This window comes from Acinonyx jubatus, chromosome A3 (genome assembly GCF_027475565.1).
Source record: "Acinonyx jubatus isolate Ajub_Pintada_27869175 chromosome A3, VMU_Ajub_asm_v1.0, whole genome shotgun sequence".
Classification (NCBI taxonomy): Eukaryota; Metazoa; Chordata; class Mammalia; order Carnivora; family Felidae; genus Acinonyx; species Acinonyx jubatus.
This window is the reverse complement of record NC_069388.1, coordinates 44043341-44066838: the sequence shown is the minus strand read 5'-3', so window position 1 is coordinate 44066838 and position 23498 is coordinate 44043341. Positions and strand designations below refer to the sequence as shown.

Below are 23498 nucleotides of genomic sequence, written 5' to 3'. Positions count from 1 at the left end.
CACAGATGCAGTGTCCTCCTGGATGGCTCTGTCCTCAGGATATGGGGACAAAACAAATATACACAAAAACCAAAAAGCTGGGGTGCCTGGGTGGCTCAGTTGTTTAAGCATCCGACTTCAGCTCAGGTCATGATCTTACAGTTTGTGAGTTCGAGCCCCGCATCAGGCTCTATGCTGACAGCTCAGAGCCTGGAGCCTGCTTCGGATTCTGTGTCTCATTCTCTCTCTGCCCCTCCCCAACTTGTGCTCTGTCTCTCAAAGATAAATAAAAATGTAAAAAAAAAAAAAAGAAAAGCCAAACCCCCTCTGTGTGCGTTGAAAACACACCTTCATTAAGCTAAACAATTATATTTTTGAAATGGACAATTTACATCAACATCTGTTGTAAGCTATCCTTGATTATTTTTTAAAGACAAAAGCTGTTACAATTAAATACTTAAAAATGTGCTATGAATTTTTCTTTCTAAAGCAGACTGGTAGATCATAATTCAACTAAAAAGGGGATGGCTTTAGTGAATTAACAACTTCTAAAAACATCTCATAGAATCAATGGCAAGTCCTCTAGAATTAAGTAAAGCAGGCAGTGACTCTAATCGAGCAAGGCTGTCATACACCACTTCTTATGGTTCTCTCTGGCTCCCTTCTGCATTTTTGCATGTGTGAGAATGCATGCCTCTGCACAAACACTGTCCCATCTGCCATGGAATTTGGTACGGGTGAGATCTACCTGCGTGGAAAAGCCACTTTTATATTTTATCTAGGTACTCTGTTTTGCTTCCACTTACAGAATTAATGGGCCCTCTAAACTGGGACATCTGGAGGCATTAGATGACCAAGTCAGCAGGAGAGGTTGAAGGAAGGACTATCAGGACCTTCTAGAATACAGCTTGGCCTTTGGCTTTTGCCTGCTTCTTCTCTACTCCCCAATTCCTGGACCCAGATTCCACCCCTGGTCTCCTATATCAGGCTTTACAAAGGTATGGAAGGTGATTCTCTCTTGGCAGAGGACTCACTGCTTGCTTCCATGCCAATCCTGGTCATGCACTTAGAGCTAAGTAACCCACAAGGGCCACCTCAGGTTTGGATCTGAAGTGGTGAGTGGCAGGCTCCATCCAGGTCTTACCTGGATTTCCAGCAAAGTGCTCCCTGATAACTCAAACTTTAGGAAGACTCAATGCTCTTTCTGAAGCCTGAGCTTTGGTGGACCTTCCCAGCTTTTAAGAAAACTAATAGTTTTTCCTTGTTTACATGATGTCTAATAAACAGTCATAGAATGAATCATGACAAGTCGATGGAGTTAATTATAATAACAGGATGCTGATCCCATCAATAAAACACAAGAAAATGAAAATAAACAGCAAAAGCAGAGCCTTGGCTTCCAAAGATGCTTTTGTCCAGGACTTAATTATGGCTTAAGAGTCATACTGCCTGTTTCCCTAACAAAGAGCTGTAGTCCTGCTACAAAGCAAAGAACTCAAAAACAAAACAAAACCATACTTGATGGGATAGTGTAGATTAATTCTGATACTTTATAAATTCTCTATGGCTTATTAAAATTGACAACATTTCCCAAAGAATGTTGGGTATACCAAGGCAGTCCATGGAGGCATAATTTTGAATGCCCAGTTCTTATTTTAATAGCTACATCTATTTAGTGTAGTTCCCAATTATGGCAGAGATATTAAGTTTACTTTTTTTCCCCCAATTCTTCTTATTGTGGTAAAATATACACAGCATAAAATTCACCATCTTAACCATTTTTAAATGTACAGTTCAATGGTGTTATGTAAATCCATATTGTACAACCATCACTACCATCCATCTCCAGAACTCTTTTCCTCTTGCAAAACTGAAATCTATCCCTAGTATAAAGTAACTCCCCTGACCCTGGGAAACCACCATTCTACTTTCTGTCTCTATGATTTTGGCTCCTCTAAGTACCTTACATAAGTGGAGTCATACACTATTTGTCTTTTCATGACTGACTTACTAAGTTTACTTTTTAATATATATGTAAAAGATCAGTAAATTTAAAGAAAAAGTGTTAGATAAATCAAGAATAGGCAAGATGGTGCAAGAATAAGAGAAAAAAAAATGTGGCCGCAGCAGGTGGGATTTGGGCTGAGACAATATGGACTAAAACATAAGGATATTTCCCCCATATTAATGTTTATACACCTTGCTCTTGGACTCAAGGGAAAATATGATCCCCAAAAAAGCATCTATTTGCCATTACTAGCTCTCTCCTTGCCTGGGATCAAGCTACTCTGGAGTGCCCATTGGACACTGGCTCCAACCCCCATGTCAAAACCAAGGTCACATCCTGTCCCTACCCCTACATCCTGCAGCTGCAAGTAATCTTTCAGCACACTCAATTCCTTAGCCCACTGTGTATGCATCTCTGGGGCACTTAGCCCATTTGACTCTGCATTATACTTATTTCTCTTACTAGCCTAGCTCTACCCCAGGCAGGCATTGACCTCATGCCTGCTGTATGCATGATGGGGGACTGGGTAGGAGGTCATCTGCAAACAACATGTCTAATCCTTGTGAGTGAGGAAGAGGAAAAGCTCAGTGGGCAACAAGAAACATCATAGACACTGGGGTCTCTCCATTAGCTTCTTTCTGGGTCCTCCGTGTGTAACCTCTGATCCAGGCCTTTCCTCAGCCAGGCCCAACAATAGAATCTGGCTGCTCAGCTCCAGTTTAGGAGACAAAAGGTTCTTGTCTCTGTGTTTATCGGGAAATGGGTGGCAAAAATCACCACAGCTACCAAGATCCCTCTGGCCTTTGGCCATCTTAAGGCCTGGGTAAGAAAAGGAAGCAGCCCAAATTCTTCCAGAACAACAAATCCAAAGTGTTAGCAGCTCCTTCCTCACTGCTCATGAATTTCCTTCATTGGACAGCCCCTCCAACCTCCCACCAGCTGGCAAGGGGTGGGCTTTGGATATAAAAGCCAACACTGAGTTTTAGCTGACACCCACTGATGCAGGGCATTAGTGATACATGCTCCATTCAAGGTTCTCAAATACAGAAAGCCTTATTCCAACATGGGGAATGAGATTTAATTCCAACAAAAGAGGTTGACATGTACTAGCTGTTTGAGCACAGCTCAACAGATGGTCCCTGGCAGGTCCTCGTGGCTGGAATGTTCTCCATCGACCATTAGGGCCTAGTCCCAACCTGGACTCTGGTGCTTGCCATCCTCCACTTACAGATAGGAAAAAGAAAGGATGAAAAGCTTCTGCTCTTGACATTTCTGTATTGGCCTTTCCGTGTGTATGCTGTCTCTCAAGGGTCCTCCCTTCCTCATTCTGCCCATGTGAAGACTTCAGCCTTAACAAAGCCTCTTCACATGATGTTGCTTCAATGGGCCTCAATGGCAAGAAATGTGCAACCTGGGGCATGGCACTGCCCAAAGGCTCAGGCTTCTAGCTACATGAGGCCAATGCAGGAATCATCTGAAGAATCAAGGACCATGGGGGCACCTGGGTGGCTCAGGTGGTAGAGCATCTGACTCTTGGTTATGGCTTAGATCATGATTTCATGCTCGTGAGATCAAGCCCCACACTCTGAGTGTGGAGCCTGCTTGGGATTCTCTCTCTCCCTCTCTCTCTCTCTGCTCCTCCCCCTGCTTGTGCTCTCTCTCTCTCTCTCTCTTTCTCTCTCTCTCAAAATAAATAAATAAACATTAAAAAAAAAAGAGTTAAGGACCAGACTGAAGTCAGAGTCCTGCATCTACATGGTCTTTCTCTTGGAGCATTAGATCCTTGTGTATATATCAAAAGGGAAGCAAATACACCCCAAAAGCCACACCGTGGCCAACATGCCAAGCTTGGTGGGAACTGAATCAAGGGCTTCCTTAATCTTTGGTGAAGAGAAGTGAGGAGTCTGTCATCAATGGTTTCTGAAAATATATTAGTAGAAGAGGCCTCTTATGTGGAGAGACAGAAAAAACAATTGCTTGTACTAAAAAGATCCATCTGATAAAACTTGTTGGCACAGGAACCAATTTCTGTTATACACACAGATACACACACACATATATATATACACACACATACATGTACACACACACACATATATACACACACAACCCACATAGAGCAAGTGAAAAATTCCCAGAAAAATCTATTTCAAAAATACCTAGTAGTTGATGTCCAATGATATCTTACTTTCAATCATTTGAAATCTAAAACATTTCTTTAGAGTCTGTGAAGCTGAATTAAACCCCTCCTCTGTAATATTTAAATCTGGAGAGAAAGGGAGGTTCAAATTGATTCTGGTTCCACACAGGGCCCTGGCTAATCTCTCAGTTGATAGAAAAATTGCCAGGGGAGCTGAGGAAATTTTACCCACCATTCAAGATGGTAAAAGTATGGGGGAGGCCTGGAGGAAGGGATATCCCTGTAAGGATCACTGTGTGTTTACCTGAGTCCAAGGGGTATTAGAGACTGTCTAGCTTAGCTCCCCACTTGAGGGAAAACACTAGAAACTGATAGAACTGGGTCCAGCTCTCTGAATCATGCCATCTCCCTAAGCATACAAGTTGATATTTTAATACCTCGAGGCCTCTTTTTGTCCCCTAAAACTCCAAAAGGAAAAAGGCTAATATATTTTGGGTTCTGGGTTTTGTTCCCTCACACGAAGAAGGGCTGCTGCTCTCTGAGCGAGGGGGCCTGAGCTTCCTCAAAAGGATTTCTAAAAGCACATCCACAGAGGATTTTTGTGAAAAACTTCCAGGGCCTTTCGGTGATTTTTCCACTCTATCTACTGAGGACTAGGAGGAAAGAATGAACAAGGCAGAAACAGGAACAAAAACACACATCTGCCTCCGGGGAGGAGGAGGGATTGCCATTTTCATAGAGGAGAAAGATCTGGTGACTTCTGTGGCCTACGAACTTCCTGTCATTGAGTCTCCAACTAGAGATGAAAAGGGCAGATATGGAGACAATACTGGCAGGGGCCTTTATTGAGTCCTGTAAAACTAAGAAACAGAAACAAAGAAACTGTTGTCCTGGCTGCTCTTGGAGTTGAAAACAGGAGAAGGAGCCAGGCAGGCTCTAAGTCTTGGCCCACTGACCTTTGACCCTGAGCAGTAGCATGCACGAGTCTTCACAGAAAGGCAAGCATTTCATGGATTTGCTGTTCTTAGTGTTTAAGTGCTTTTGGTTACACTAGTGCTATTTCATGGACTAAATCACAACTGCATTGTGACCAATAAGATATTTTGTGGTCGAATCAACTATTACCAATGTAATAGTGAGGCAAGGTCTGTAAAGGGTAAAGCATATCTAACTCTAGAGTATGCCGTTGATAAAATTATGTGCCCAAGGGTACCATGGATTGGGAAGCCAGCCACTAAATTGGAAGGCACTGTCCCTCAACAAAAATGGAATCAATATCTAGGACACACTGTGCATTTTCAGGATGATCAGAAACCCCTTGTAAGTCTGTGAAAATCATGCATGATCTGCCATTTAAATGCACAGAAAAACATTGGAGGGATACATACCAAGGAAAAGAAATACACTAGTTAACAAACAATCAAAACCAGTTCTATCTCTAGGAGTGGGTTCATGGTAATATTTTTATATTTTGCATTGTGTTTTTTTCCACAACGTACATCAAAAAAATAACTCTTACATGTTTTTTTTAAAAAAACCTTCCTCAATATAATAGATATCACCAGTCTAAACAGACTAAACAGCTGTTTGGGGAATTTTTGATCTGGAGGCTTAGCTAATTTTTTAAGGTTAATGTGGGAGCTCATCTTTCCTAAAACCACATCCTATCTGGAGTTACCTGCTTCCTCCTTCAGGTCCTGGAACATCTAGTATACTCCACTATTATATTCTCATTCCATTATATGATACTCGTTTATAATTTGTGCTCCTTGCAGGCTCTACTGTCCAGGTATTTCAAATAACTAAATTATTTCAACAATAAATTTCAAGAAATTGTCTTGAAGTTGGATTTAAGTGTTGCTACACCGATAACAGTACAAGTAAAGAGTTGGTCAATCCTCATAGAATTCCTTGAAACCATATTCCAAAGACCTGGAAGTGGCTTCAAATCAAGAAACAGTTTAAGGGATTAGCAGAGGAAATGAATCAAGCTAGTCATAGCAGAATGTCTTCAATGGGCATGATAGGAAAATGTCTTACTGCAAAAACTATTATCACTATGTGATCTCCTCTAACTATGAACAAAGCCATGACCCCAAAGCACTCCACCTGGCCTGCCTCCACTGAAGGAAAGAGTAGCTATGTCTATGGTATCACTTGGGAGTTTCAGATGAAAGGATTCTTGACTTTCAGAATGCAATCTAAACTCAAGTCAAAGAGCTTCTCTTTCCTATCTCCCATCAGATATTCTTAATGCTTATTTATTTTTAAGAGAGAGACTGAGCTCAAGTGGGGGAGGGGCAGAGAGAGAGGGACACACCAAATCCGAAGCAGGCTCCAGGCTCTGAGCTGTCAACACAGAGTCCAACATAGGGCTTGAACTCACAAACCATGAGATCATGACCTGAGCCAAAGTTAGATGCTCAACTGACTGAGCCACCTAGGCACCCCTGCCATCAGATATTCTTTAAGAATGTGAAAGGTAGGGGCACCTGGGTAGATCAGTCAGGTAAGCATCTGACTGATGCTTGATTTCTGGTCAGGTCAGTTCATGAGATGGAGACACATGTCAGGCTCCATACTGACAGTGCAGAACCTGCTTGGGATTCTCTCTCCCTCTCTCTTTGACCCTCCCCGGCTTGTGCACATGTGTACATGCATACTCTCTCTCTCAAAAAAAAAAAAAAAAACCATTAAAAAAGAAAAGAATGTGAAAGGTAGGCACTGAAATATCCAAGAGTTAGTGGAAATGTGTGTTTACAATCCTTAGAAATAGATAATGTGTGAGAAGAAACTATAAACTTTTAAAAAATATTTATGTATGTAAGTATGTATGTTTGTAATCTCTACACCCAACATGGGGCTCAAACTCATGACCTCAAGATCAAGATTCACGCGTTCTTCAGACCAAGCCAGCCAGGCAACCCAAAGAATTTGATAACACCAAACACTCTTTTCATGGTACCTAAGATACTGTAAGATATACCCAATATTCTGTAGCCAAAGATTATTGTGAGCTCCCCATGTTCTGCTGAACCAGACAGGAGCTCACGGGAAAGGAGGAAAACCAACCTTTGTGACACATGTGTTCTAGAAGAGTGGCCTGTTCTCAGAGGCTGTGGAACCTAAAGATGAGCCCCCAACCCTGAACTAATGGCCTATGGTACAAGGAGCATTCTAATATGGCAAAGGAGGAAACATGTAGGTACTGAACAAAGTAAAGCATAAAGCAAAAGAATCCAAGACACAGGGAGAAATTCATTGGCAGTTTTTTCTGCTACAGGTTTATGATCTAAGATTATATGCAAAAATATAAATAATAAAAGGTGCGTACATATTTACACTTTTCTCATAATTTCTGGATTGTCTTCTGTTTTTATCTCCTTCCTCCAAATAATCCTTTCCATAGATATCATCCAATGAACTCACTGTGGGCTCAGAATGCCCCATGACTTTACCCTTGAGCTTAAACCTGTAAGAATTATAAAATGATGCCCTGCTAAAACTAAGGAGTTCCCATTCCTGACTCCCACAGAATTAACATCAGTACTTGAGTCACGGCACACAGGTATCCTTACCTGTCTTCATCCATCATGTTTCCAGAAGCTCTAAAGCCACACACCCATCCAAATGGCTAAAATAAAAAAGCACTCAATACCAAGTGTAGACCAGGAGAATAGAGAATTCAGAAATCTCATATACTGTTGGTGGAAGTGTGAATGAATAGGAGGACTGGAAAATTTGGGGGCACCACTTACTGGTTTTGAATTATTTAACCATCCTACAACCCAACAATTCCACTCCTATAATCCTAACTGAGGCATGTCCCCAAAAAATATGCACAAGAATGTATAGCAGCATTATTCAAAATAGCCCCAAACTGGAAACAACTCAAATATCCATCAACAGTAGAATTGATAAGCCAATTGTGTTGGGTTCGTGCAATGGAATACTATACAAAATGTCGAACAAAAGAAGTCAGGGTTAAAAGAGCATATGCTGTATGATTCCAGTTATATGAATTTCAAAAACAGGCAAAGCTAATCTATGGCAACAGAAGTCAAGAGAGTAGTTATCCTCAGGGTGCACAGCACTTCGGGGGTGCTGAGAATGTTCTGTTTCTTGATCTGGGTGCTCCTATGTAGTATGTTTACCACTGAAAATTCATCAGCTGTGTTCTTATTTCTTTTTCTTAATCATGTTTTATTTCAGCGGAAAGGTTTTTTGATAAAGCAGCACTGAGCGAAAATAGGTTGCTCCGGATGGCCACAGAGCAGCTAGCTATGGTCACTGTTGTCAGGGGAGTTAATGCAGTGAAACATTGGGCATGTCTTCCCCACCCTGTAAGCCACCGAGCTTCTCTTCTGACCTCGTGTTCTAACATTGGTCAAGTGGAAAAAGTGAAGGGTTGTACCAGGGACTGGCAGTCTGAACTTCTTTTGGTTTTGGTATCAATGCCACTGCATAGCGCTGGGAAGCTCAGAACTTCCTGGGGCACTTAGCCCCTTCCAGAAGAAGTCAGTGGAGGTGACCAACTGCTACACTACAATATTGGGCAGAGCTGGCCAAGGAATTTTTGAGTTCTGTGTGTTTGGTTCTGGGGTGGGGTGGGGTTGGGGGTAGAGTTTCAAGACCCAGTGATCCCCAGTGATCCATTTAGTCTGGAGTGTACCTGCAAGGTGACAATAGGAGTGAGGGAGGGAAAGGAGAGGAAGAGAGAAAACAAAGGCAACAACTGCCTTCATTGACCTGGTCCAGCCAGAACCCTCGGTATCCTGCAAAGCCAGCCTGAGCCTCATCTCATAAAGTTGCTTTGTTTGATCCCTTTATTCTACTTGAAGACAAAGGAAACTTTAGAGACTTATCTTAGCCTAAAGGTGATGGGTCCAGATGGCAATGAGGGTGGAGCACTGGCCTACATCAGGCCTGATGTACTTGCCCCCAACTGAAAATGGACTATGAACTCATAGGGAAGGGAGAGGAAAGTACAAGGCCTTCATTTCCCCACACTCTGGTCTCTGGGCAATGAAGTGGAGAAAAAGAGGAAATAAGAAATAGCATTTAGAGAGTGCAGGAACAAGAAATCCTTGATCTCTTTCCTGGCTTCCTAGCTTCTTTTTTGGTAAAAAGCTAGCAGAGGGCACAGAGTTGATTTAATCAGATGCTCCTCTACTGGCAGACATTTACAACAGCCCATAACCCAGATATGATGGAGGAAGCATGGCTGGCACATAGTGGGAAGGTGCCCTGGTCCCTCTTCTTTGCTAGGGAGCCAGCTTAAGGCTCATCACACATTTTCAACTTCATATTTTTTTATGTACCAGCTGGGGTCCGCTAACTGCTTTACAGGGTAATGTCTTGTTTCTGCAAGAGGCTTCTGATACTTTAATACCTATAGAATATCCAAAAGCCTGGCATTTTTCATTAATTCATTCAAATGTTTACTGAGTGTATGCTACATGCCAGACACTATTCTAGGGCACTGAAAAAAAAAAACAATGAACACAGACCAAACCTCTGTTCTCAATGAGCTTCCCTCCTCATACTGGGAGGCACAATTTAAGCAAGTGGACATATATGTCAAGTCTGTACAAGTACTATGAAAAAAAAATAAAGTCAGCTAAGGTGACAGAAGAAATGAGGGTCCAAAGGTGAATGCTTCCTGGAGGAAGGGCATTCCAGGCAGAGGGAATAGTAAGTGCAAAGGCCAAGAGGTAGGAACCTTCTAGGCAAGGAGCTGGTGGGTCTGGAGCAGAGGGATGAAGAGGGCAGAGGTCGTAAGAGAAGACGGTGAGGGGATGTGAGGAGTCAGAGCCTGGAGCATCTCAAAAGACATGGCGATGATTTTGGTTTTAAATGAAAAATACTGGGGGCACCTGGGTGGCTCAGTCGGTTAAGCATCAGACTCTTGGTTTTGGCTTAGGCCGTGATCTCATGGTTTGTGACTTCGAGTCCCACATTGGGCTCTGCACTGAGCAGAGCCTGCTTGGGATTCTCTCTCTCTCATCCCTCTCTCTCTGCCCCTCCTGCATGCTCTTTTTCTCTTTCAAAAATAAATAAATAAACTTTAAATGAAAAATACTGAAGGGCTTTGAACAGAAGTGACATGACTTGGATCTAGATTGACAAAAGTCAGATCCTTCTCTATGCTGCTTAGAAAACAGCCCAGGGAAGGCAGGACAGGTAAAAGCCGAGGCACCGGGAAGGTGTGTCCTGCAGTGGTGCTAAGAACAAGTAGTCCGATTGGGATTCTTACAGGTAGGGCTGCCAGGGTTTGGAGAAGGATGGGAGCACAGAGATAAGAGACGGACAGGCATGAGGGATGGCTGTGAGGCCCAAGCACCTGCAGGCATGGTCACTGGGATGGGGGAGACCAGGGAGGAAGCAGATTTATGAAAGGAAACCAAGGGCTCAGTGTTGGTCTTTGTGAGTCTGAGATGCCAGAAGTTGGGCTGAATGGACAGTCGGATGCAAATATCTGGATTTAAAAGAAGACCAATCTAGGGATCTAGGCTGGGAATCATCAGTATATGCAGGGCATCAAAGCTACAAAACTGAATGGGATTAACTATGAAATTACACTAGAGATCTCTTTTTAATAAATAAACAACATATTGTGTTCACCTGCTGCCGACATGGTACAAAGTCCTTTTACAGCTATTAACTCACTAAATCTTTCCAGCCACCCTGAAGTCAATCTCTATTATTATCCTCATTTCACTGATGTGCACACCAAGGCACAGTGACTTTTTTTAAAAAAATATTTTTAATGTTTATTCTTGTGAGAGAGAGAGAGAGAGACAGAGAGAGACAGAGCATGAACAGGGGAGGGGCAGAGAGAGAGGGAGATACAGAATCCAAAGCAGGCTCCAGGCTCTGAGCTGTCAGCAGAGCCCAATGTAGGGCTTGAACTCATGAACCATGAGATCGTGACCTGAGCTGAAGTCAGACACTTAACTGACTGAGCCACCCAGGTGCTCCAAGGTGCAGAGATTTTTAAGCATCTTGCTCAAGGTTAGTGGGAAAGAGAAGGGTGTGGGGAGGAGAAGAGAGGCTGAAGGCTTGAGCTCTGGGTGCTCTGGAGTTAGGAGGTGAGGGAGATGAGGAGAAACCAGCTAGGCGATCAGAAGCAGCAGCAGGCTAGATGAGAGGAAACGAGGGAGTATGGTGTCCCCAAAGCCAAGCTAAGCAAGTGTCCCTGGAAGGGAAGATAGATCAACCATGTCAGATGATGCTGATAGGTCAGGAGGTGAGAACATACCACTGGATAGGAAAATGACATCTTTACTTTCACTAACCTGGTTTTGAAATTAACCTCCTCCCATTTCGAATGCAGGCAACAAATGCCAGTGGTTCCCACAGTAGCTGAGACTCTGTCACCAACAGAAACCCCGAAACATTTTCATTGCTGGTACCTAAGTACTATTTCTGCTTATCTTGGCTTCTAGATGAAAATAGTTCCTAGACCTTGCTATTTATTTTTATTTATTTTTTTAATGTTTAGTTATTTTTAAGAGAGAGAGAGAGAGAGACATAAAACAAGCAGGGGAGCGGCAGAGAGAGAGGGAGACACAGAATCTGAAGCAGGCTCCAGGCTCTGAGCTGTCAGCATAGAGGTCGACATGGGGCTCGAACCCATGAGCCGTGAGATCATGATCTGAGCTGAAGTCAGATGCTTAACTGACTGAGCCACCCAGGTGCCCGATGGACCTTGTTATTTAATGTGTTAATAAAGAAGTACCTGTGTTATGAAAGCATGCATTTTAAGAATTCTGATCATTCTACTGCGATAGAATTGTTTTCCCTATGTCATCCTACATATTTTATTTTATTTTGTGCATTTAAAATATGATTCTGAGAAGGGGACCCATGACACACAAAAAAGTTAAAGATTTCAAGCTCACTTCAATATTAACCACAAAGGAGCAACCAAAAGCCAACACAAGTAGAGGAACAGCATTCCTCACCTAGCGCACCAGCTTGGCACTTAACCCGCCATCCAACAAACTAAGAGACCATAGACACTTCATGGTGATTGTGGCTGGGGTAGATGAGGCTATTATCACAGCTCACACTCACCGAGGATGCCACAGAGGAAGGTGACTTCAGTACATCTGTGTAGCCACTGGGATGTGCCCAGTCAAGGCCCCTGCGGTGGGGGGTGATGCTTCTTCTCTCTACAGGGTTTTCACTTGAGGTAAGGTCCTCTTTGCCCTACCTCTCTGATATCTGACCACCTTAACATCATCGGGCAAAATAGAGGAACTAACAGCAAAGTCAACACTCCACACTTCTACAAAATCTGGGAAAGACCCCAGCGCAGAAGCCACAGCCTCATTAGTCTGGCTTTTTTCCAGATCACACAGGTCACACGTTAGTAGAATGAGGGCCATACTGGAGCTTTACCTCGTAGGGTAGTTAAGAGATTCAATGAGCCGGCAGCTGTGACGCACTTACAACAGTGGCTGGCACATGGTAAACACCGTAGGCATTGTTCACCAAAGACAATCTTGCCTTTTCTCTTTCTTTCTCACTACAAAAAGCACCAATAATAAAATGCCTCTGAAATTTCACAAATTCAGTGTTAACCAACACAGCATTCAAGAGTAAGTGACATTAATTTGTAAAACATAGCTTTTGTGGAATGCTTACAGTCATTCTCAAACTTGAAAAGAAAAACATAGAGATGTTAAAGAGTAAATGGCAGCCCAGCTCTCCCACCCCGATACCTACTGCAGTCAGACATCAAGATTCTGATGGCACCTGACATACTATCATGTCTTCTAGCTAACCTAACATCCCTGTGCCTTACACATGGAGGGCTGGTTTCTGCCGTTGGTGTCTGTCATCTGCAGAGTTTGGGACTATCTTGCAGTACTGCGTTTCCTGGATGTAGGACAAGTCAGCTCCTCAACCTCTCTTCTTTGCCTTTCTGTCACCAACCTGGACTTCCAAGTTAATTTTTGCTCAATAATGCAAAGGGTAAAGAGAAATCCCTGGCTAAAGTTCCACAGAGTTTGGCACTATTCTGACTGTGAGGTGGAGAGTTTAATTAAAAGTCACTGTGCATTTGTTTAGTTTATGGGGGAAAAAATTAGCCACCAAGGTCAAGGATAATCATGGAATGCCAGGGTGCTGCGCAAGTAGCTTGGGCAAGTAGCTGTGGTCTACTCCCCACATTTTGTAGAGAAGGAAAGGAAATGGAGGGCATGTAGCATTTCCACAGCTATGAGGCAATACAGTTCCTCCAGAGACACAGGAGAGTTAAAGCACCCCCTTCCAGCTGCAAAGTGCCTCTTTGCAAATTGCCTGCTCTCCCTGCAGTCTATGGCAGGGAACAAGTTGGGCTGGTTTGAAACTTGCCTGGGCAACCAGCACCACCTGGTTCGCCTGCTGTTGCAGGATTCCTGCCTGTCTCATGACTTGTAAGTAAAGCCTACCCCGGGGAATCTCACCCCTACACTACACCAGGCTGCCTCAACCCATTTCCTGGGAAAGAGGGGAAACCTAATAGTCTGGGCTCCAAGGCACCAAGTGTCTGTGTCATTTTGTAGTGACTATATTCTGTTACCTTTGCTAGCAATGAATGACAGCATCCAAGAGCTAAGATGAGGTTTTAGTGACCTCCTCCAACCTGCCACTGCAACCCTGGCCTCTGTACTCCTATTCTCCTGATAAAGACCACTCCCTTACAAATTACTCAGATCAGGTGCGATACGTGCACAACACATCACGATTAACCAGCATAGCAAAATGCCCCCCCTTTCCTTAATCATTTACAACCACATCCGCACTACAGTACACTGGGTCACATTTTAGGTTAATAGCTATGACAAGTGCTAGGGTTTTTTTTCTGACCTGAGAACGCAAAACGAGTCCATCCTCTTTAGGGCTCCCCTTTAAACCTTCTGGAGACTGACACCGGCTACACTGAATTCTATTTTGCACGCGGAGGATCCTGCTGCGTTATTGTTTCCATCACTGTGAGTAGGTGGATAGGGCAGCTAGAACTTTAGGTTTCCGGGTTCTGGTGCCAGCAGGCATTGAGAGGTTGTAAAGTTCAAGTGCCTTCGAAGTGATTAAAATAAACACACAAGTGGTTCCTAGGCCACTCCCACCTCCTACAGGGAGCTTCATCTGGAGAGGCCACCACACTCCCAGTTCCCAAACTTCTGACGAGCCGAGATGGCAGTCCTCCTAGCCGCTAGGGTTCGCTTAGCCCCCATCTGATGCCCGGCACCTGATCGTCTTGGTCACCTGTGGGCTTCGCTGGGTTCCAGGCCATTTTCCAGGCTGACATCTGTCTGCACCATCTCCTGTTTCAGTTCTCCGATCTCCGAGGCGATTGTGTCAATGAGCTATTCAAAGACAAAAATAGTGTGACGTCAACAGTGGAAGAGGCGTGCCCAGAGCCAGAGGAGCCTCTGCCACTTCAATAGCACAGAGACCACCTTTTTTTTTTTTTTTTTTTTAAATCCTGGCTGTGTGAATTTCCTCTAGCCAGAGGAAAAAAATAAAGAGGGTGGGAGCAGATTTTTCTAAAATAAAAAAAAGAGGAAGAACTTAGGTTTCGGTACAGCCCTAAGAAAAAGGATATGACACCCAGTTTGGTTTCTCAACATGAATACAAAAAGGAATAAACAAATCCTGTAAAACCAGGCTTCCACATTCATTTTGTCAAAATCAAAACTCAAGAGGAATTCCCTGCATTAAAATTTATAGAATCATGGTTCTGATTACAGAAATAAGCATATTTAAAGGACCTGTATAGTTTGTAATCAATTTCCAGACCTTAAGTTTACTACTCATCCTATTCTTTGCTTTTTATTTATTCTTTTTAATAAAGTAGACTGGGAAAAAGGAAGAGAGAGAGCTGCATGGAGTGTGCAGCGGGGGACTGGAGAGGGAAAAGTACCTTCTTCTTGCAGAAGGCTTATGCGGGCTTAGATCCTCTACCCATACACCTGGGAAGAGGCTCCAGCTGAAACTGAAGGCTGGTCTAAACTCTTGAGGCCACCTAATCAGTTATCTAACAGAATCCTTCCTGGTGCTAACTAGGCATTATATGTGTAGAGCAGCTGTTCTCACTTATTTTTAAAAATATATAGTTGTTTTTATATAAACATTATTTATGTCATAACATAATAGATTTATCCTTGTTTTGAAATAAGTGTTTTAGGGGCGCCTGGGTGGCTCGGTCGGTTAAGCGTCTGACTTCGGCTCAGGTCATGATCTCACGGTCCGTGAGTTTGAGCCCCGCGTCGGGCTCTGTGCTGACGGCTCAGAGCCTGGAGCCTGTTTCCGATTCTGTGTCTCCCTCTCTCTCTGCCCCTCCCTGTTCATGCTCTGTCTCTCTCTGTCTCAAAAATAAATAAACGTTAAAAAAATTAAAAAAAAAAAAGAAATAAGTATTTTAAAAATGTCTCCATTTTAACTCCTAATACAGCAAGTATCTGTACATATAATCCACATGAACACTAGTTCTTTGGGGTTCTCCATAATTTTTAATAGTATACAGGGAACTAAGGACTAAAAAGTTTGACAATTGCTGTTATAGCCAAAGACAGGTATTGTCTTGCCTCAAGCAGTTGTTATCCCACCCAGACTCTGGGAGAAACTTCTTTTGAGTTTATAGGCTGTTCTAAAATGTTGACCTCATCTGTTCATTCATTAATTCAACAAACTTTTATGGGCACCCACTTCATGCCAGGTTATACAAGCACAGAATAAGGTTGGCAGTTCTGATGGAGATGATACTCTGGTGGAGCACAGACCACAGCCCTGAGCACTGAGAAGTTCCAGGATGAAAATGGAACAGGGTGATGCCATAGGGGGCAGCTAAGTGGCCACTACTCTAGCTAGGGTGGGATGGTGAGGGTAGATCTTGAGGAAGTGATGGAGACCTGAATGAGATGGGAACCATGAAAAGATCATGGGAAGACCCCTCCATACAAAGAAAGTCCCAGAGGCTTGTGGCATGTGGGAAGGCATGTGGCAGAGAGGCAGGCAGGGACCAGGTCTACTGGCATTCTAGATCATGTATCCATAAATTTGAGATTTCTACACTAAGAACCATCAAAGGGCTTTAGGATGGAAAGACATTTTCTTTGTTTTATGTTCTAAAAAGATCACTTTGGCTGCTGGCTAAAGATGGTTTGTAAGGACAAGAGGAGAAGCAGCAAGACCAGTTTTGAGGCAACTACAGTGATCCAGGCAAGAGTGGTCCAGCTGGCTTACAGCAAGGTGCTAGCAGTGGAATTAGAAACAAGGTGGGTGGGGGGGAACAATTTAATACAGCAATTGAGAGAAGTTGACAGACTCAATGTAGGAGGGGTAAGAAGAGAAGAATCAAGGACAACTCCTATGTTTTTGGCTTGAAGAATCAGACAGATGGCAGTGCCCTTGACTGACATGGGGACGGGTTAGGTTTGAGGAAAAAATCGAGTTGGATATTGGGTAGGTTAAGCCTTAGTTGATTTTCTTATTGGCCATCAACAAATTTGTAAGTGGCTTTTGACTGTCAGTATGGAGAGATCTACACATTTGGAAGTCATTGGCATATGTGTTAGCATTCTAAAGCCCTGTGACAGGGAAAGATTACCTGAGGGGAAAGTGGAGATAGAGAAGGGGTCCCTGCAAATAGGGACACTCTGTACACTCCCAGTATCTGGTCAGAAGAAGGGAGCCAGCCAGGTCCTCCATGCTTGATCCATCCCTATTGTGTGTTCTGGGATGCAAGCGGTAGGTGAACATTCTAGAAGCACTGGGGACTTGGGAGAGAAAATGACTAGGAGATAGATCCCTTTTACACATATCCCAGTGGCAAAAATTTAAAAGTCTGACAATCCCGGGGCACCTGGGTGGCTCAGTCAGTTAAGTTTCTGAATTCAGCTCAGGTCATGATCTCATGGTTCGTGGGTTCAAGCCCCACATTGGGCTCTGTGCTGACAGCTCAGAGCTTGGAGCCCACTTCAGATTCTGCCTCTCTCTCTGTCTCTCTGTCTCTGTCTCTGTCTCTCTCTCTCTCTCTCTCTCTCTCTCTGCCCTTCCCCCACTCACACTCTTTCTCTCAAAAATAAGTAAACATTAAAATAAATAAATACAAGTCTGATAATCCCAAATATTTGAGAATGTGGGAAAACAGTAATTCCCCAAATGCTGTTAGAGGAGTGGGATTTGTAGAGCCACTTTGAATAGCAATTTGGGAATGTCTGGTAGAGTCAAAGACACCCAGATTCCTAGGTATGTGCTCTAGAGAAATTCATGCCCATGGGTGCAAGGAGACCTTTATAAAAATATTTGCTGCATCATTATTTGTAAGAATACCAAATTACAAGGACTTAAATGTCCATTAATAAGAGAATGGGTAGAATGAGGTATAGAATACTACATAGCAGTTAACGTTAATGAACCAGAGTTATCAGTATTAACGCATATACAAACACAAATGCTCAAATTTTTTTCATAAAAGCAAGAAAAAAAAGTTGAAAAGGGTTATATCCAGTATAAAAAGTTTAAAATCATTCAAAACTGTACTATACTATAGTGTTTATAAATACACACATAGATAGACTACTCCAATGTGTAATATGGGGGTTATAATCTTAATCCAGGATAGTGGTCACCTTTGGAAGAGAAATGGATGGAGATGTTCACAGGTCAGGGTTTCAACCATCTGTGAGATTTTCTTTCTTTCCTTCCCCCCCACCCCACCCAGAGAGAGTAAGCGGGGGAAGGGGGCAGAGGGAGAGAGGGAATCTTAATCAGGCTCCATGCTCAGCTTGGAACCAGATGTAGGGCTGGATCCCACAACCCTGGGATCATGACCTGAGCCAAAATCAAGAGGCAGATGCTCAACCCATGAGCCACCCAGCTGCCCCGAGATTTTATTTCTTAAAATGAAATGGCAAAATGGTAAGATTGACAGAGCTGAATGCTATGTGTTTAGCAGGATGTGTGATTTTCAGTATGTTTATTCATAATCAAAATTATTAGGAAAATAAAAAGGGTGGATGTGTATGAAAATGGAGGGAGATGGAAGATCAGAGAAGGTGGGAGTGAGTGGGGTGATGAAGGCAGTCTGAGTGTCTGTCCTGAAGCTCCTCAATCTGGGCTGGGTCAGTGTCCCATTCTGGGCCATGGCTATGGTCCTGGACAAGAGAGTCACACACAGGAGGGTCACCCACAGTCTCAGGCAAACCTAGGAGACAGAATTCCCATCCCTAGCAAAGAGGCAGGTCACTAGGCACAACCACTGTCTCCACCCTCAGTCACCTTCACAGCCACCATATTAATTTGAACGTAAAAATAGCCTTCCCCAGGAGAAGCCCTTGATCTTCTCCGACCAGATTGTTCCTCCTGATACTGGTCTTGCTGACACCTTTGGTAGCATCTCCAGACCTCCACATGCCACACTTGTTTCCTTCTCTGTCCCTGACCAAACACAAAGAACGTAGAATTTGTGGTTCTCACTTAGTAGCACTCAGATTTATCTGTAATGCAGAAGTGCAGTGACCCTAAGACACAAAGGTGGACAAGGACATAGGGTGCACTTGGCTGGGTGGCTATGGTACCCTTCCCAGCTGCATGAGGGTTTTCTCAGCCTCCACCTCTCCCCTCACCCTCGTTTCTGCCCTAGCTCATGCATCTGATGTCACAGGGGGTTGTACCTGACAAAGGGACCAGAGTTTAGCATTCCAGAGTCAAGCCTGACTCATTGAATGATCTATTTTTACACCCACCACGCCCCTCCCCCAGCCAAAGTCATCCCCATTCATCTGCTCCTCCCTGAGGTCTGTCCTGGTGTCAACGATTGGATTTGAGAGCTTCCCCACATTGTTCCCAGATACGTGTGTGTGTGTGTGTGTGTGTGTGTGTGTGTGTTTAATTCCTGTAGATGTTTGATCTTATCTCATCTCTTCCCAATTTAATTCTTTGAGGACAAACACAGATAACCTGCCACCCACTAAAGGGGGGCAGTTTTCAGCTAACCTTTCCCAGCTTACAGACAATAGCAGTTTCACCACATCCCTGTAACTGTCCAGAATTCCTACAAGACGGGGAAGGGGCTGCTTAAGCATCTGCCAAGCCAGCACTGCTCTTCACAACCCTATTTGTCTGCCCAGGATGTGTGTGGATACCCGGGAAGGTGGCCACAGAGCCAAGTGGCTACTATTCAGTGCAGTCAGAGAGGAAGACAGGACACTAGGTTCCAGGGCACGAAGCTAGGGAGACAGTGGTTCTACCAAAAATACAGCATCTGTCTCATTTCTAGAAAGCTTCAAGTTGTGAGGAAGGACCCAAACCCAAGAGACAGACACCAAAAAGCACTGGGCATCACAGAGTCTAACCTGATAAAGCCAGGGCATTGCCTGTGTTTGTTATCTACCGCAGGGAAAAAGAAAGGGTGGTGTGCCTACCTTCCCATACAGGGAGAGAGGGGGCTGCTGTAAAAGACAGAAGAGAGGAAGTCAAGCCAGGGCTTCTGTCTCTGGGTTCCTCCCTCATTCTACTCAGAACCCAAGGTACTCATATCTTCACACATGAGCATTCATGCATAACAAAGCACGGAAAGCCTAAACTGTTCACCTGGGTGATTTTCATGCTAACTGGCATTCAGGCCAAGGAGAAGAATTCAGGAAGGTCCAGGTTCTTTCCCTGTGAGATCATACCCAGGGCTCTGCCGGGACTAGGCTGGGCCTGTAGCACCCCAGTTTAGAGCAGGAGCCTACACTAATTTGTACCATTCTGTAATCACTCTGGTAATCTCTCCGCAGGCAGGGACCTCATTTGAGAAGGCACACTTCAAGCAGCAGCTCTGTCCAGTTTCAAGGATGTCTAGTTGTGACAACTACCTGGTAATCTGGCAGCATGGACCAGTGGTAAGTGCACCAGCTTTGGGCTCAGAAAGACCTGCCTTCAAATCCCATACTGCCCCCCTGTTGGCTATGTCCTGAACCTGTCTGAGCACACAGTTGGATCCCTGATGCTAAAGGCTTGTGCTACTGAGGGGAAACTCTCTTGGAGGGTTAAAAACAGACAATGAGATTAAAACACTGCAACAAGTATCTAAATGCTTCCCATTTCTCGTCCTATTTAAATTCTCTCTTTTTATTAACTGTGAGCATTACCATGAAGCAGAGTGATACTAAAAAACACTTCAAATAGGCATATACACCTCCTGGCCTGGAAAGAGGCCATTTCATTACCAGAGGCAGACCTGGATCTACAAAAGAACAGTGTTTGTGGAGTCCAATCTTCCTTTGACGGCTGCCCAGAAGTCTCTAATCTCAAGATCTGCCCACTAGACGCCTATTTTCCCCGACTGGGGACAGAAGTCTTGATGCCATCCTTGCTCACACATGGGAGGCTGGGGGTGGGGGGAGGGAAAAGGGAGGGACTCCAAATCTTGTGTTCTTTCTTTTAGGGTTAGATAAAAGGAGAAAAAACATCTGTTGAAGGCCAAGCGGAATTAAAAGGAGAAAGTGTTTATAAAGCAAGTTCTGATACAGCGCTCTTCAAATGGCAAGTAGAACTCAGGAATGTTATCGTGGTTTGAAAAGGGATGTGTTACTGATATGGTGAAGACTTGAAACCTAGGGTGTGGGAAAAGTCAAGTGTTTAGCTCTCAGCTATGGAATTTCTATTCGCCCAGTGCATCAACTTGGCCTTGGGGTGTGATGGGCCTTTACAGTCCTATCAGCCCTGTGGGATGAGACCTACCTCCAGGTCATGAAAAACCACATGACCCAAATAATCTTTCTCCTGTCTGTTTCTGCCAAGCTGGGGGAGCCTCATGGTCTGGTGGGTACATCCCATGTTGGGGCTCTTTTAGAGTAGTCTGGGGGTACCTGAGTGGCTCAGCCGGTTGAGCGTCAGACTTCGGCTCAGGTCATGATCTCACAGTTCACGAGTTCAAGCCCTGCATCGGGCTCTGTGTTGACAGCTCAGAGCCTGAAGTCTGCTTCGGATTCTGTGTCTCCATCTCTCTCTGCCCTGTCCCTGCTCATGCTCTCTCTCTCTCAAAAGTAAATAAACATTAAAGAAAAAATTAAAAAATAAGAAATAAATAAAGTAGTCTGGAAATGGGTTCCTTATCAGCTTTCAGATGATCTTTGCCCCCAGGATCTGTCACTGTGGAAACAAACAAAATAATGAAGGGTTCTTCCTTCCATTTGCAGAGGAGTATCTAGAAAATGATGATGGAGCATCTCAAAACCCTGTCCTTTGTTTGTTTGTTTGTTTGTTTGTTTTTGTTTTCTAAACTTTATGTGTTATATCTCTCAAGGGTGTTTGCATTTATATTTTTGAAATTTAATTATAATTGCAGACATAATACATAAATAGATTCTCATTGAACAAATTATTGTAGTTAAATCTAATCTTCCCTGACCTTTAATCCTTCATCCATAATCCTTTTCACCTACCCAAAGGTAACCACTTTTATCAGTTTCTTGTGTACCATCCTTGAATGGTGTCATTCTGTGCTTTTTCTATCAAATGGAATTATACCGATGTATTGTCCTATAATTCCCTTATTTCCCACAATGAAATGTAAGATTTATCCACATTGATACATGAAGCCCTAGTTCATTCGTTTTAAGTGGCAATGGTTTTCCACCCTAGGGATATACCACATGGAGATAATACATAGGATACACCCTGTAGCCATTCTATTTTGACAGACACTTGGGTCATTTCCAGTGTTTTGTGGCATAAACAGTACTCTGTTAAACATCCTTGCGTACTGTGTGAAACCGCACAGAAAATGCTGGGCTCCATTCATATACGAAGTTCTGAGATGGTGCTACATTGCTCTTCAGGTGGCTGTGCCCAGCTGTACTCCCTCTGCCATCTTTGAAAGTCTCCCCCTCACTTGTCATTGTTTCATTTTATCAAACTTTTAAACTTTGGCCAATCTGATGAATAGAAGTGACTTTTAATTGTCTCAATGTGCTTTGCTCGGGTTATATGTTTGTTGTCCATTTGTATTTCTTCCTTTGAGGAATTGCCTGTTCATTTATCTGTTGCCTATCTTGGGATTTCTTGGTTTTTCTTATTAAATTGTATGAGTTGTGAATATGCATCTCTTGTCTCAAATATTTAAAAGATTTTCTCTCATGCTTTTTTTTGTCTTTTAATTTCCCTAAGCTTTTAATGTTGAAAGTTTTCATTATAGCTCTTGTTTATTGACCCTTGTCTAGGAAGACATTCCTTATCTTGAGGTTATAAACAGTTTCCTCTATTTTCTGCTGAGACTTACACATAGTGTTGCCAATTTCCATATAATGTACTTTTTTATTAGTAGTCCTTTCATTCATTCACACAAAATTTTATGTGTGGTATGAAATCAGGACAAGGAGGGGAGGGATAACTCTAATATGGCCGAAGCTAGGTTCCCCAAACCCCTATACCCTACACTCTGGGATGGCTATATCTGCCCCAAGGCTATATCTGCCTGCCTTCTGCAGGCCAAGGAATGTACCAGAGGGCTGCCAGTTAAAAATATGCCCAAAGGCTGGGGGTGGCCTATGAGGCAGGAGGTAGAACTCTGCCCTTGATTTTTTTTTTTATTCCAAATGGGGAGCAAATGAACTCAACAGCATTTTTGCAATGGCCCATCTTAGCCCTGCTGATTCAAAACATCCTCTAACAATAGCCAGAACCTTACCGTTTACTAAAATACAACATTTACTGTATTTTTATTCCATTTTCTATTTTGGAGTGGAAAGAAAAAAAAAATCTCCACACCACACACATAGAGAAAAAGGTAATAAGCAACCTGCCCCTGTACCCTCTTTTGAGTAAAGTGAAATGAATGGTTTGATGTGTGAATAACTTTCTGTCTTTACCTCAAAGTGGAAAAGAATGGTGTCAAAAATAGAAATAATAGGTCCCAAAAAGAATCACTTGTGCAAACCCCCATGTTGGCAAACTAGGACTTAATGCCTAACCTAATTGCAGTTCCAGCCTCTCCCAGGAGTGGCATTTTCAACCAGTCTGCAATTTCCTAATCAACACTAGTAATATAAACTGCAGGACAGACCTGGGCCCTTCCCCCAGAGGAAGGTGACCCAGTCTAACACAAATCTTTCTTTCATTTATGACTTCTTGTCCTCGCTCCCTTCTGCCTATGCAGGTCTTCCATTTTGTAACTGCTCCTTGGAGCTCCATTTTACTTGCTGGACAAGACGCTGCCCCATTCATGAATCGCTGGCCAAGTAGACCTTCAAGTTTACTGAGCTGAATTGTGCTTCCTAAATAGCAGTATTTAGAGGAAACCAACACAAGTGAACAGATCTAATATTTAAGAGCAGAATTTGGCTAAATGACCAACTTGGAATTCCTTTGGCTATGCAGCTTCAACAGTGC

At 43.4% G+C, this 23498-nt stretch overlaps 1 protein-coding gene across 14 annotated transcripts in view; it reads right to left on the bottom strand.

Annotated features, from left to right (window-relative positions):
• Positions 1–23498, bottom strand: part of RIN2 (Ras and Rab interactor 2) — a 223095-nt gene that overhangs the window by 50413 nt on the left and 149184 nt on the right. For 8 of the 14 annotated variants that reach the window (XM_053200295.1, XM_053200294.1, XM_053200296.1 and 5 more), the window contains one exon: positions 14385–14485. In XM_053200295.1, the coding sequence (XP_053056270.1) occupies positions 14385–14485 (101 nt within the window). Of the gene's footprint in view, positions 1–12533; positions 12661–13985; positions 14486–23210; positions 23349–23498 lie in introns of those variants that run through there. The other 6 variants (XM_027069488.2, XM_053200300.1, XM_053200299.1 and 3 more) reach the window with 5 other exon arrangements.